Source organism: Nansenia antarctica (genome assembly GCF_963989245.1).
Source record: "Nansenia antarctica genome assembly, chromosome: 6".
NCBI lineage: Eukaryota > Metazoa > Chordata > Actinopteri > Argentiniformes > Microstomatidae > Nansenia > Nansenia antarctica.
Window position 1 is genome coordinate 68,447,821 of NC_137676.1, and position 15,855 is coordinate 68,463,675.

General features: G+C 42.8%; 1 protein-coding gene across 1 annotated transcript; it reads left to right on the top strand.

Moving 5' to 3' along the window:
• Positions 1-3,251: 3,251 nt before the first annotated feature.
• On the top strand, positions 3,252-4,727 carry LOC308160880 (interleukin-8-like; the record flags this gene model as incomplete). Its single annotated transcript, XM_080534813.1, has 3 exons — positions 3,252-3,321; positions 3,859-3,991; positions 4,637-4,727. The coding sequence occupies 3 exons, from the start codon at positions 3,252-3,254 to the stop codon at positions 4,725-4,727; spliced, it is 294 nt and encodes a 97-aa protein (XP_080390939.1).
• Positions 4,728-15,855: the final 11,128 nt, after the last annotated feature.

A 15,855-nucleotide genomic window follows, 5' to 3' on the forward strand; every position in this document is an offset into this window, starting at 1 on the left:
AGACTTTGAAGCTAAAATGCTGCACTTCATTGACATTGGCCATGTGTTCTAAGTCGTGTACAAGTGTGGGCATTGAGATAGTACTTAGCCATGACTTACGCCATACAGACCGTAATCATATTGATATGCACATTCATATTTTTCATATTTAGTAGAGGCTTTTATCCAGTGACTCTACGTCATCGTTTTCAAAACACGCTCCCGTATCGCCGACCGCACGGCTCCAAATACGATACGGAAACACCCTCAGAGTTTTCGTATCGCCATCGTCTCAGCCCTCGAATTCGGCAGAGTCATGTAGCCGTTCGGTGCAAACGATATCAGATCGTCGCCGTTTTAGCCAAATCCGGCACCGTGTAGCCATGCCCTTGGTGGAGTTGGTGGTCCACTTCCTCAGTCCTGAGATCATAAGATAGTAAGATAGTGAGACAGTTGGTTAGATACAGTTTGAGATGACAGGGTTTTTAGATAAGAAGGTAAGAGGAGAGAAGGGATATAGGACAGTAGACAGGATCAAGAGTTGGTTTCTTGGGGCGCTTAGGTGGCGTAGCGGGTTAAGCGTCGACCATGTAACCGCAGGGTCCCCGGTTCGATTCCGGTCAGGGGCATATCCTGCATGTCATCCCTCCTCTCTCTCTCACCCATCCTTCCTGTCTAATTCGCCACTGTATCTATCAATAAAATGAAAAATATGAGTGTGACTGCCCCACTCAGAAAAAATAACTTTAAAAAAAAAGAGTTGGTTTCTTAAGAAGAGCCTTGATCCCGGCTGTCTTAAAGGCAGCTGGGAAAGATCGTGTGGATAGAGAGGAGTTTGTTATGGTGTTAAGGAAAGGAATGAGGTCTTTTGAAATAGATTGGACAATAATAATAATAATAATAACTTTTTATTTGTATAGCACAGTTCCTGCAGCTCAAAGTGCTCCGGGGGAGAGGATAGGATCGAGAGGGTAGGTGATTGTCCGCTTGGATGTGGCCAGTTTTGGAATATCATCAGGGGAGAGGGGGGGAAAGGGCTGATAAGCCAGAGACCGAGTGTCGCGCAGTGGGTTTGTGAGGGGTGGTAGCAATGTTGGCGAGAGGCAGGGAGAAGGAGCTGCTGGAGTCGTCAACCGTCTTTTGAATGAATGAATGAATGAATGAATGAATGAATGGTCTTTATTGTCATTGCTACAGTACAGGTACCAAACCGTCAACCGTCTTTTCAAAGTAGATGACAAAGTCATCCGCTGCCAGGGAGGAGGGGAGGGGGGGGTGGGTTTGTTGAGTGTGGAACATGTGGAGAACAATTTCCTTGGGTTAGAGGCAGAGGATTAGATTTTGGAACGGTAGTAGGAGGCTTTAGCGACAGATGCAAAGGAGGTGTAGTTGAGGAGGAGAAAGAGATCAGGGTTTGGGTCATCAGGGTCACAGCTTTTTACTGTCTTAGCTCCCCACTGGTGGAACAGCCACTACTGTCAGGACTGCAGAGTCACTACCTATCTTCCACCATCAACCTCCTCTTCCCCCCTGTACAGTTTCTCTAATATAAAACAAAAATCTTCTAGCAAATGCCAATGGCCCCTGGTCATAGCATAGATTGCTTTTTGTTACGATGACTGATGGATAGATGATTCACTTACTTAGATAAATGTATTTGTTGTAAGACGCTTTGGATAAACGCGTCTGCTAAATGCCACAAATGTTAATACGTCTGTAATGCCTAGTTCCTATTGGCTTCTGGTATAAATAATGGAATCATTATTTTACTGAGGAATGAATTAAGTGTGTGTTTAAATAGTGATTTAAAGGCATGTGTATGTTGGGCTTGCGTATGTGTACCAGTTCGTTCATCTGGAAAGTGAATGTATGTGTGGTAAGCAGCGTGAGATGGTATTGAGTCATGGTATGGTGAAATTAGGTCACATCTGATATTTCCTCTGAAACTCAGATGTGCAAGACGGGAAAGTCTTGACTGAGTAAATAGTCAGATGTGATTCAATTTTCCTTGGAATTGCAAATCCTATGAGCCTATGAGCAACAAACCCCTGCAGCGCACTCACATCAGTGGTCATCGATATATACAATACTCTCACATCTCAAGAATCCAAAACATCCGTCACTATAACGCTTAAGGTATGTATCGGTATGCTTGTATGGATTTGTGTGTGGATATGCAAATTACAATAAGTGTAATGAGTGTATATGCATGTCCTTTAAATTGTATGTTCTATAAATATTTAGTTATGTTCTAATTGTTGCCAAGCAACAAGGGGTTAATGAGGGATGGTTTTAGGGTTCAATAATAATAATAATAATAATAATAACTTTTATTTGTATAGCGCTTTTCCTGCAAACGTTGCAGCTCAAAGTGCTCTAATGAGCACTTGATTGTGCAATAATGATGACACTTCGTGAGCTAAGAATGATAAGGTTCTATCTCCGCTTAGGGTAGTTCAGAGATATTGAGCGTCAAAGTTTTTACATTCCATTATGTTTTGTGAGATGGAACCTTTGTATTTTATTAATTACTTACTAAAAAATGTCAACATTTAAAAAAAACAGCACACAGGCATTAATAAACACCTTATGGATCAGATTATGTAAAAAACTACATTTGGACAAAAATTTAGATAGAACCTTATAATTCTAACGTCACGACTTGTTTGTGAAAATGGCCCAAGATGGCTCTTGGTATGTAACAGATTCAGAAGTTAAAAAAAACTAAACATTCATTGTCTCAGACTGATACTCTTGCAATTGAGATGCAATCGATTCACTTTCATTGATCTACCTTCGTTGTATTATTTTTTTTTTATCATCAACATCTCAAGCTATTTCTTTTCTATAAGGTGACGAATGCACTCCCGTGAGAGGGAACTGATAGGTGACATGCATGTATCTTCTTGCTGTCACCCTCCAAACATCCACCCCCATGTGGGATCAGGGTAAATTCCCGCACAATGCCCCGATTGGGCAACCCTCTCCGTGACTCACTTCCACATCTGATCTTTAAAAGCACCGTGCTCTCCTCTAGTGCCAGCTTCAAACTCCAAGCAGAGGGAAACACCAGAGAGGGAAAAAAAGAGGGCAGCCAGGCTGAGGAAAGAAAACAAAGACTGGCAGAGAGACACACTTCTAAGCGATTATATTATATTTGACAGTGCTTCACTCAGAACCAGTCAGAGCTCACCCTAAGACTGTATGAGAAGACCTCCTGCAGGACGTTACTACCTGATCAGCCACGTGTGTTACTCCAGCTCCTGTTGAACATGAAGATGAGCAGCAGAACCGTACTCAGCTCTGTTATCGTGCTCCTGGCCTTCCTGACCGTCTGTGAAGGTGAGTTTGACTGACCTGTCTGTCTGTCTGCAGGTTTGTCTGTCTGTCTGTCTGTCTATGTATCTGTCTGTCAGACAGACAGACAGACAGACAGACAGACAGACAGATACATAGATAGACAGACAGACAGACAGACAGACAGACAGACAGACAGACAGACATATAGATAGATAGACAGACAGACATACAGACAGACAGATACATAGATAGACAGGCAGACAGACATAGATAGACAGACAGATACATAGATAGACAGACAGACAGATACATAGACAGACCGACAGATACATAGATAGATAGACAGACATAGATAGACAGACAGATACATAGATAGACAGATAGATAGATAGATAGACAGTGGGCAGATAGATAGATACATAGATGCATAGATAGATATACAGACAGATAGACAGATGCAGATACATAGATAGACAGACAGACAATCTATGTATCTGTATCTGTCTATCTGTCTGTATATCTATCTCTCTCTCTATCTCTGTGATGTGTAATTGAGTGTGTTTTTGATCGTGGTCCCAGGGAGGAGTGTGAGTGGTGCCGGGGTAGACCTGCGATGCCGCTGTATCAACACAGAGAGCCGGCGGATGGGTAAACTCATTGAGAAGGTTGAGATGATCCCTCCCAACTCCCACTGCAAGGACACTGAGATCATGTGAGTCCTCTCACCTAGCTAACCGCCCGTTAGCCTACTCTTACCCAGTAACCTTGTTACATGTCATATAAATTATAAACGGTTCTGTGTGGGTCTTCTTATGTATCCCCTTAGCTTAAATTATTATTATTTCTGGATTATTTATTGCAAGAGCTAGTTTAGTCTTTGTCTCTCTTAAGAATGCCTTAGGGTTCATTCTGGTTTTAGTGAGAATTTCATAAAGTTGTAGTTTGTTGTGCTAAAGTCAGTCAGTTGGTCGGTTAGTTGGTTCAGGTAATGTTGTAGTGAGGTTGGTTCTCAAGGCTTCGTAAGGTTTTTGGGAAGCTAGGCTCTTGTTGTAGTAGTAAACCCTTAAATGGTGACTGACCAACTGCTCTTGCTCTCCACTGCCACATAGGAGGTAGATGTATACACTATGCCATCTAGTGGCGACATCTGGTAATTGTCTATTAAATCTTACATTACCACAGTAAGGTGTACTGGAAGGTAGGATCTAGTTGTGGTGCTGGTGTTAGAGACCTGGATGTGGTGAGGTGAGGTTGGATCTAGTTCTGGTAAGGTTCTGGTGGTGAAATCAGGTCTGGTTGTGTAAAGGTGAGTTATGGTTTTGACCGTGTGTGCCTGTGTTCCCTGTCTCTCCTGCAGTGCCACTCTGAAGGAGACGGGTCAGGAGCTCTGTCTGGACCCCAACGCAGCCTGGGTCAAGAAGGTCATCGAGAGGATCCTGGCCAGGTGAGGAGAGGTCAAACTCACACACAGATGTAGACAGAAAAAAACATAATTATGTCTTGTCTGTCGCTAAATCATACAAATCATATTAATAAAAACATCACAAAAAAGACTATACTCTGGTTTTGGGAAGGACGGAGCAAAGTAAATATATACGTGTACGCAAATAAACACTTTTTCTATGACATATTGGTAACTCTGCTCCCAGACTATAACCAAGTCACAACATGTCGCTATCAGCAGGTTTGAAACCACTCATGGTTGCCTGTTACTGTATAATGTAATGTTTTAGTAACACCCATGTCTCTCTTCTCAGTGCACAAAGACGTTGAAGACAGGAGGAAAAGAGATTCAGGGGAGGCTGTGGCTCAGGAGGTAGAGCCGGCGTCTAATGATCGCAAGTTCGGTGGTTTGTTCCCCGGCTCCTCCTATCCACGTGTCGAGATGTCCTTGGGCAAAACCCCAAATAGCTCCCAATGAGCGGGCCCGCGCCTTGCTTGGTAACTTGCCACCATTGGTGTCTGAATGTATGGGTGAATGAGAGGCCGTTGTAAAGCGCTTTGGAATAAGGCGCTATATTAAGTGCAGTCCATTTACCAGATTGTATCCACACTCTGGAATTCTTGACTGTTACAATTTACAAGCCAAAAAAGTACATATCTGAGAAGATGATAAGATTTTTCCCATCAAATCTGTGAACTTGACATAATAGTGATAACTGAAGGGCATGAACTCAGGAAACTTGTGTAAGAAATATTTTCTATTCATCACAGATGTTTCTCTGTTATTTATATGATCATGACTTATATTCATACATTGTGTCATGAAATATCCATGTATCTTTGTTTTTATTATTCCTGTTGCACTGCAATAAGTTATGGCACATACATATTTATTTTGTATTTATGTATTTATTATGTTACCAATGTATATTCAACTGTGTGGTCAGGTTGTTCATGTGTTTATGAATTAAACGTGAATGTTTGGTAAAAGGAAATGCAGTTTCATGTTGTTTATATAACAAGCTCCTTGTCCTCATCGATGGACCCCGCCCCCAACACCTATCAACATTACGGTCATTCACTTTTGTACACTTTCTCACCTTCCGGAAGCTATGCAGTCGTCATTTCAGTACTACCACGTCGCGGGTAAGAGTTTAAGTTTAAGTTAAATTCTATACATAGCCTAAGTTGTATATAGCCTATTTTACACAAATTGGTTATGTTTGGTAGGCTGTGTTAGACAGTAGGTTTAATAAACATCGACATGGGGGTCTAGACCTCTCTGTCTCTGTACCTCTCTGTCTCTGTACCTGTCTGTCTCTGTACCTGTCTGTCTCTGTACCTGTCTGTAGTATACCTGTCTGTCTCTGTACCTGTCTGTCTCTGTACCTGTCTGTCTCGGTACCTGTCTGTCTCTGTACCTGTCTGTAGTAGACCTGTCTGTCTCTGTACCTGTCTGTCTCTGTACCTGTCTGTCTCGGTACCTGTCTGTCTCGGTACCTGTCTGTCTCTGTACCTGTCTGTCTCTGTACCTGTCTGTCTCTGTACCTGTCTGTCTCTGTACCTGTCTGTCTCTGTACCTGTCTGTCTCTGTACCTGTCTGTCTCGGTACCTGTCTGTCTCTGTACCTGTCTGTCTCTGTACCTGTCTGTCTCGGTACCTGTCTGTCTCTGTACCTGTCTGTCTCTGTACCTGTCTGTCTCGGTACCTGTCTGTCTCTGTACCTGTCTGTCTCTGTACCTGTCTGTCTCGGTACCTGTCTGTCTCTGTAGCTGTCTGTCTCTGTACATGTCTGTCTCTGTAGCTGTTTGTCTCTGTACCTGTCTGTCTCTGTAGCTGTCTGTCTCGGTACCTGTCTGTCTCTGTACCTGTCTGTCTCTGTACCTGTCTGTCTCTGTACCTGTCTGTCTCTGTACCTGTCTGTCTTAGACCTGTCTGTCTCTGTAGAAATCTAACAGCATGTGTTGTATGCCCTCTTCAAAGTTGGAATATCTCAACACAATAGGAAAACACTTTGTCGTACGTACCTTTGTTTGATGCATCCGTTGCCACTGAATAGTGCAGCCCTTTTTTTTTTTTTTTTTTTTTATGTAGTCGACGTGTGTCTGGACAGAGTAGGGCGCCAAAACAAAGCTTTCGCTTTCGTTTTCCTTGAGCTACGGCGGAGTCAGCCTAGATCTCACGGTCTACTTATAGGACACAACCAAACTTCCTTGCAAGTATTAAGAGAACGGACACAAGGCGGAAATGTAACCAATTAAATATTTTTATTTTTGTACACAGCTTTGAACAAGGTAATGATGTCAAAAGGCATTTTAACTACATGTAAAGCACTTGTATCTCCAGACTGTTAGGTAAACACACAAAATGGCTGATACTTAATATACCCCCTATGTACAGCAGTCTACATTCTGAGGTGGACTATGTGAGATTTCAGTGGTTTTTAAAATAACGTATAGATATTTCTGCTGTAGTCCAGAGTGTGATTAACTGCAAGGTTCGAGTTATAAGGTGAGCTTTGTGGGGGTCTCCAAAATAACAGTGCGAAATGTTCTCATGCACGCGCGCGAATCATGCCCACACAGCGATGGGACTTACACGTTTTAAATAGCCATAGCATAGGCTACTCATTTCACCACATCAACAGCACCACATGAAACAACAGCTATAAGCGATAGTCACGGGTATCTCGGCCAATCATTTTGTTGTTTTTGCTATACTTAAGCAATATCACACGAGAGGGAGTGTGTTATACTGAATATCAGCACGGCTGTGATTCGGTCATAGGTACGAGGCCGCCAGGCCGAGTACCGAAGACAATCACAGCCGTGCTGATATTCATTATAACACACGACCTCGAGTGTGATATTGCTTTTATACAACAGTTCTACAGCGCAATTTATTAGTTAACAGTAATAAGTGACAACAGATTATGATTTGTTTGTTTATTTAATCATTTATTTTGTCTCCGTCAAGAAGAAATAGTTCCACAACGGGACTGTTCAACTGGACTGTTGCCTAGTAATCTGAACACAAACTAGCTACTTTGTATCGTGGCTAGCTACTTTGTATCGTGTACATGTATTTGTACATTTCCATGTATTGTGTAACCAGTGAAATATGACTCAGTTGACAGTCGCTTTGGTGGCATGTGTGAATGTGATTCAGAGTCAGACCAGTTGACATCAGACAGCACGCTGCTCCATCGTTTTCTAGTGTGCACATTATAGTCAAATATCAACATAAGTCAACTCTCTAACAATGAATACGGTAAGGTATCCAGTAGTACACAGTCTATTCTAGCACAAGCAATTGAATCAGACGCGCCTCTTGAACTCACACTACAAATGTCCGGAGGTTAGAACAGCAGTACGATGGCGCAGGTCCGCTCTACAATGTAGTCTAATTAACGGTCATTTAGAACACCTGTGCGGCGGAGTGATACGTATAGTTAAAAGTCCCAGTGCTGTTATACTATATATCGTAACTCATGGAATGCCTCTTGTCCAATCAAATTACTTGGTCGGAACTAACTGTTGTATAATGCACAATAGTATTTTTTCACGTTATTTAAAGTGTCACAGTTTGCAGGCTTGAAATGTACATGTTTGTGCCTCAGCACTACACCTGATTTTTTCAGTCCAGCAGCTGCCATACAATCCGTCCAGACTGTCCAGGGCCCAGAACTTAGGTCTTTGCTGTGTTCAGGGCCTGGACGGCCCTGTGGTAGAAGCAGTTCTTCAGTCTGTTTGTCTTAGCGGCCGGGGTCCTGTACCTCCTTTTCGAGGGCAGCCTGGTAAAGTGTACGTGCCCAGGGTGGGTCGGGTCCCTGGAGATCTTTGAGGCCTTCCTGAGACAGCGTGTGTTGTACAGCTCTTCCAGAGAGGGGAGGGGGGCGCCGGTGATCTTCTGTGCTGTTCTCACTACTCTCTGTAGCGCATTTCTCTCCGCTGTTGTGCAGCTGTAGAACCAGTTGCAGATGCCGTAGGTGAGGATGCTCTCCACTGCGCCGCGGTAGAAGGCCACCAGTATCTCCTGCTTGTTGTGTTCTTTCCTGAGGCATCTCAGGGTGTATAGCCGCTGTTGTGCCCTCTTGATGGTGCCTTTTGTGTTGTCCTTCCAGGTCAGGTCATCCCGCATGTGATGTCCCAGGAATCGGAGGGTTGTCTCTCCGAACCAACAATGGTGTCCTATCCACCTGTACCTCCCTATCAGCTGTCTGCTGAAATTCATGCCAGTTGTCCAATGCGCCTTTTGTGAGCAGTGTTAAACACTTGGACTTGGAGATTTCAGCTATCCAAAAAAGGTGTGGTCGTCATGAAATCTCCCACCTGTAGTCCTACTGGCAGTGTGCTCGAATAGAGACTATTAAAAACCCTTTGGTAACACAAGAGGGAGCCCTTGTGTTGACACATGTCATATCATTAAGATATTTGACCTGCTTCTGGCTGGCTTGGGAGTTTTGATAGAGCTAGAGGTTTTATTATTATTAATAATATATGTCAGGGATACATATATAGCCAAGATGACATACTCTAAAAAGAGGCTTATAGTATAGTTAGGGTTGAGACTGTCGAATATTTCTAGATAAGTGTCACTGTTTATCTTCATAGCCACTCCCTGAGGGCCTAGGATTATACAACTTGCACTAAGCTGTACCTGTTTTGGCTGATGCTTCAGCCACTCATCTGGGGTTGCATCTGCAACTTCTCTAAAATACTGGAGTGTACAATGCAATGGATCAGTAGGCCTTCTGGCCTCGGCCATGTGTGCCAGGATATAATTGTCCCACATCCTTGCTGGTTCCATTAGGTCTGGGCTAAGCCCTCCCACCCAATATACCATAGATGCGTTGTTGTCCATCATGACAGACAGTTGTCTGTTCTCTTGTGGCACTGTCACCTGACAGCCGTCCGGTGTGCATTTCACGGTACAATTTAACTGGCATAGTGCATCTCTCCCTAGTAGCCCTATTGGCGTGTGTTCTGATACAAGTATTGACAGATTTGCTCTCTGTCCTTTGTACTCTAAGCTTACAAGCTCAGTGGTAGGGATCAGCTGTTTAATTCCCTCGAATCCGATTGTCTTCACATATCTCCCAGACATAGGAAGGTGCGTGGCGTCTTCAGGCTTCAGACAGGTGTAGGCTGCTCCACTGTCCACCATCAATTCTAATGGACGTTGGTTGACCGACACCCATATTGTAGGTTCATCTTCAGGCCTGTTTGTCACCACCAGCTGGCACCCCCCTTTCGGATCTTCTGGGCACCCCTATAGCGCAGCTGCTGGGCCTCCATAGGGGTTCACCACTCCTGGAGCCGGTGCAGCAGGGGGCTTATATCCTCCTTTCTGTTTCCCCCCTGCGCCCCCCTGGTTCTTCTTAAAGCAGGTACGTTTTAAGTGTCCATACTGGCCGCATACGAAACATGGTCCTAGTACCCTCCTCGGTGCTGCGGTCCATCCCTCTTGTGGTGGTCCTTGGCCAGGCTGGTTGTATGGAACCACTTGCACCCCTGGTGGCCCCTGTGGGTATGGATTCCCCCCTTGTGGCCCCTGTGGGTATGACTGGGGAGGGACAATTTGCAGTTGCTGTGGCTGAGATGGGACCTGTAGGGCTATAGTCTGCTCTCTCTCTCTGGTTTTCTTGCCTTCTGTCAATTGCACTTGAGTTAGTTTTCTGAGTGAGTCCTCGTCTTGTGCCTTCTGTGCCTGAATCTTCTTTCTAAATAATTCTACTTGGTGTGCTATGTTGTCTATATAAACAGCCTTGCTCATGTGTCGTAGCCCCACCACTTCTGCTAACTTGTTCTTAACTGGGGTAGGGAGACCTTGTTGAATCTTTTCCCTGATTATGGCTTTTTCTAACGGGTTATCTTCGGCATCCTTCCCTGTCACACTTCTCCATTGGGAGTGCACACGGGCAACGAACCCCCGGGGATTTTCATCTCCCCCCAGTGGCTTCACAATGACATTGTCTGGGTGAATGTGAGTAGGGTATGTTTCTCTGATTGCCTTCCACAGCTTGCCTCTGTTTGCTGCGAAGAGTTCTGGATCATAAACGGATGTATCGATATATCTATGAAGTCCCGCCTTCATCAATATTTCCTGCATGGTGTCCAATCCTGTAATGGTAGCTAAGAGTCTTTTCAAATCCCCCATAGCAGCGTGCGTTCCTGTCAATCTCACGTCGACTTGCGTCGTCCAAGGGTGGCCTCCATCTTCCAGGACTGGGAGTTTTTCGATCACTTCTGACAGATCCGTATGATTCCAAGGACGATATTCCATCTGGTTACCTCGAATCAGCACTGGGAAGTTCCCCTGAGTTTCCTCTTCTTCCGATGCTGTTTCATAATCGCTTACTTGTGGCTCTTGTGGCTCCGTTTTTACTTCCCGCCTTGGTGTCGCTCCGGACCTTGGGGAGTTCAACCGGGATGCAGGTGATGCTGCCGCTTGAGATTGACGACACGTTTCTCTCGCTACGTCTAGGTCCTGCAGCTGTTGTCTGTAGTCCTCTTCGTTTCTTAGGATTTTCGCACGGAGTTTTCTTGCCCTCCTTTCTCCCTCCTCTTCATCCCTGTCTTCCTGCAGCTTCTTCTTCTTTTGCTTTAAGCTCTCTCTTCTCTTCCCTGCCTTCAGAGACTTCTGCTCATCTTCAGAACTATTTTCTTCTTTTCCCTTCTTATAGCGTATTTTCCCTCCCTGCTTTTCGGCCCTGGCTAGTAGTTTTCTTATCGGAGAACTGTAGCCTCCTTGTGCATTGCTGTCATCACTGGAATCTTTGCCATCTCCTCCACTGCCATCTTCACCGTCATCCGTCTTGTCCCTCCTGTCGTCCCCTTTTCCCCTCGGCTCCTCTTTCTTTTTCTGTTTGGCACCTGACCTGTTCTCTGGTTCGAAGTCCACGGTCACTTTCGCTCTTCCCCTCTCTAGTACATTTTCATCCTTATCTTTGATAGTGAAGGTTCCACTCGTACTTAGGACAGGGACCTGAGGGTAGATCCGCTGAGAATTGTCCTCCAGTCTCTTGGCATAGGGAGGAGGACTGGAGATTGGAGCTGTGTGTGAGAATGGAATGTTCACTTTCTCTTCCATTGCTTTGGCCAATTCATCTCTTTTTTCTGGATCCATGTGAGCTGTTTTCTCATTCCAAGCTAATGCTACTTTCTGCCCCTCTACCTTGAAGAGGTCTAAAATAGCTAACTCTAACCTGCGTTTCTCTGATCTAATCTTTCCTTTTTGATGCGCCTTATGTGCATTGATAAGTATCTCCAATGTTGCAATTAATTGTAAATCAAAGGTGCCCTCTGCTGGCCATGGTTGTTCAATGTCTGCCCAACGAATATTCCATTTCGTTGATATTTCGCTAATCTCCTTAACAAGAGGATTCATTTTTTCCACTATAGCCACAGGAGATGAATTTGCTAATATTCCCTTGTCTGTATTAACAGCCCTCACAATGTTACTGGGTTTGGCTCCCATGTTTGAAATATTTATACTGCTTAATATGCTGAAAATATGCTATAAGGTGTACTTTCCTTACAACCCACCTTCTGTTGCTGTATCTGCTAAACAGATGCTAGTCCAACTCTTAACTGTGTCAACTGTCCACACAGAACACTACAACTCCGGAACAACGGATTGTTTCAGTGGTATTGTGTATTATTGACTTAAATGTAATCTATGTGTATGCGTTTTAATCTAAATGGTTTTTTCCCTTATTATGTATGAATGTGTCACTTAATTGCTCAATCAATACTAATTATAGTTCAGGTCAACTTAATTATTAAACTACAAAGGCTGTTCAACACAATTATCAAATTACAAAAAGCAGGTCACGCTTTAAGTCTTTCTGATCCACAACCCCTTGCTTGATCAATCCTCAGATAGAAACTGTTCTGCTATTCTTTAATCAAGAACTGTGAAAAAAGAACTTAACTTCAAATAAAAAGATGTAAAACACGAATATTAATCACAACCTGTAAAGAAATCGACTTGTCATTGGGAAGGAATAAAATGATCAATTATCAATTACAATCTGTAAGGAAATCGACCTGCTACTCGGAAGGAATGCACAATCAACTAGACTTAGTCATTTACACTTCATTGATGTAATCCTGTGGAAGAAAACGTCATCCCTAGACCACTATAAACCAATTAATCAAAGTTTTGTGAAAACTGAAAATGAAATAATCTGAATAATTAATTAAATCAATTTGTAATTACTTAAATTAATTGAAGTAACCATCCATTTATCATTGTAAAAGACTATGTCGTCGACCTCAGGCGGATGCACTGATGGAGAACCAGTGTTCCAAAGTGTCTTATCGTATTCTGTCCACTGGAGAGCAGCAAACAATTAAAAATGTCTTATATTGTTTCATCCACTAGAGGGCAGTAAATAATTAAAAACGTCTTATCTTGTTTCAACCACCAGAGGGCAGTAAATAATTAAAAACGTCTTATCTTGTTTCAACCACTAGATGGCAGTCAATAATTAAAAACATCCCATCGTGTTTCGACCAGTAGAGGCCGCCACACCGAAGATGTCTCACAGAATGACTATATCTTACCTAAAACTCTCAATCTATCTTTTTTACTTTTACAATCTATACCTAAATCAATTGTTAAGTGAAAGGAATGAATGATTAGTTAGAATTATTCACTATATCATCATATACATTGATTTAAAACTTATGGAATCAATCAATTGTTTTGGGAAACAGAAAATGAATGATCTGAATAATTAATTCAACTGATAAGTAATTAGTTAAATCAATGTGATACTGAAAAGTCATTCACAACATCAATATATGCATTAACCTTTTAGATTCTTTCACCAATATTCTGTAAAGCGGGCCTATTGGCTCCGCATGCTCTCTGTGTTTAAAATGTGCTGGCCCCTGTTTACCCTCCCGTTTTCCGAGTAACCGTACCTTTAAACTTATTTGAAATACCCCGAGATCAATTCACTCTATCTCTATTTTTATCAATCCCAGTCTATGTGTATGGTTTTATCGTTTATCTTTTAAGAGATGAGTACTGAAATTTATCAAAACCCGCGCGTGTGTATTTGAAAAAAATGGATGTCAGGGGGAAAGAAGCCAAGACTGTAAGATTAATCTTCACAACACTGCTTTTCCACAATAATTATTATTCTCCACGCCACAGCAATTTTCAAGAATATCTTTCAATGCAGTTCAACGTATTATTTGCCAAGATAATCTTATTCAAATACTTCTAAAATGGCATATCCTTTCTACTAGGCCCTGTGTGTCTACTGAGTCTGCATCCATTCACACAAAGGAAAAAATTGGCGCCAATTCAGACATGCATTCACACAAAGAAAAAATATGGCGCCCTTTTCAACTAGCGGCCTTCTCTGACATGCGTTTCACACAAAGAAAAAATATGGCGCCCTTTTCAACTAGCCACGTTTTTCCTCCGTGCTCCCAAGTAATTTAACAATGCATATCACTAAAATAGCGCTATTTTCTGCTCACTAGCACGGACTCTGCTCTTTCAAACTAGGAATTCCAATTCCATACCATTTGAATAGAGCTATCTCCTGAGCTTTTACACTCCACCAGACTATTGCCTGATACAAACCACAGTTATTAGCCCGCTAGAAAAACGTCTCCCCCTAGCTTATGCTAATACCTTGTTCTCAAAACAAGACTACAGCAGTTTCTTCTCTGCTATACCACAATAACCACACACACGATAAAAATCGTACAATTAAAACACTTTTCACAATACAGGTTTTACAACCCGGCTCTCTCTGACTAATCTCGACCCAGTTATATATTAAAGATTCGGTTTAAATATAGCTCATTCGATTTACACAGTCTATTTTGCGCAGCTCCGCCTTGTCCTCGCGAATTCAGCAGAAACTTACCCTTGTTGCCTTGAAGAATTGCAAAACGACCGATCATCCAGAGCTATGGAAATGTCCCTTCGTGGTCGCCACTTATGTCGAATATTTCTCTGTTTCAGTGATAAAAGAAGAGGTGAAAATTCCTGGCCAAAGTTTTAAAAGTATTTATTCAAAAAAGGTCGGGTCCTCAGATTACAGGCACACAAAACAGTCACAGTCGAGATAGTCAGCAGAGCAGGCCGCTCGTCCCTGAGCACAGAGTTTTATAGCCTTCCTTCTAGGCCTCTGATTGGCCTAGACCCTCGGGGGCGTGCATGCGTGTGTGTGTGACTGCGCATGCGCGACAATTCAAAAGATCTTCCCGAGATCTTTTGTATTGAAATAATAAAAGTATTTAATAAAGTGTATTTGAAGTAATAAAAATATACGTGTAATATGTGTAAAATATACGTGAATATATGTGTAAAATATACGTGAATATAAGAAGGCTATTAATGTGTAAAAATATACTACAAGACTTTATAGGCAGGTCTAATATGCTTCCATTCATGCCCTATGGGATTACCTGTTCTTTAGTTTAGTCCTACCAGTTATAACTTTTCAAGGAGAAGATGACACTGAAAAGATGACAAATTGACACTCCTCAAACTAAACACCATCTTCTATTGTAAAATGAAGTCAATGAGACCACACCTTCACTGTGGAATTTTAAAAATCCTCATCTGGAGAGTAGAGAAATGCTGTTCTTCCATTCAATGTCACTGAGGGTGAAAGGATGTACTCCACATGTAGTCGTGTCTATCGCAAAACAGAATGAGCAACAACCATATCTTTACACTCAAACATGCCGATTATGCATCAGTGTTGAGTGAACGACAATAGTGGAACTCCTCCCACATTCCTCTGGAGTATGAAAACAATTCAGGTGAGGACCGACTTCACAGGTGACGACTGCCTTCACAGCGAGAGTCAATCAGCATTTCCTGTCGACCTCAACGCAAGATTATGCGAAGGTCAGAGTCACATGACCGGATCACCGAGCACCCTGCGGCTCCAAAGTACTGTGTATACCACAGCTGAGGCTGGTGGAGGTAGAAATTGGAGGACGGGCTCATTGTAAACCATGGACTAAAATGTGTGTTTTTGATACTATTCCTCATTCCATTCCTTTCTGATTAAACTTCAGATTCAGAAAAGCCTGACCATTAACGTTGTGAACATTGCTTCATAACCTGGGCAACAGAGGAAGGAACAAAGAC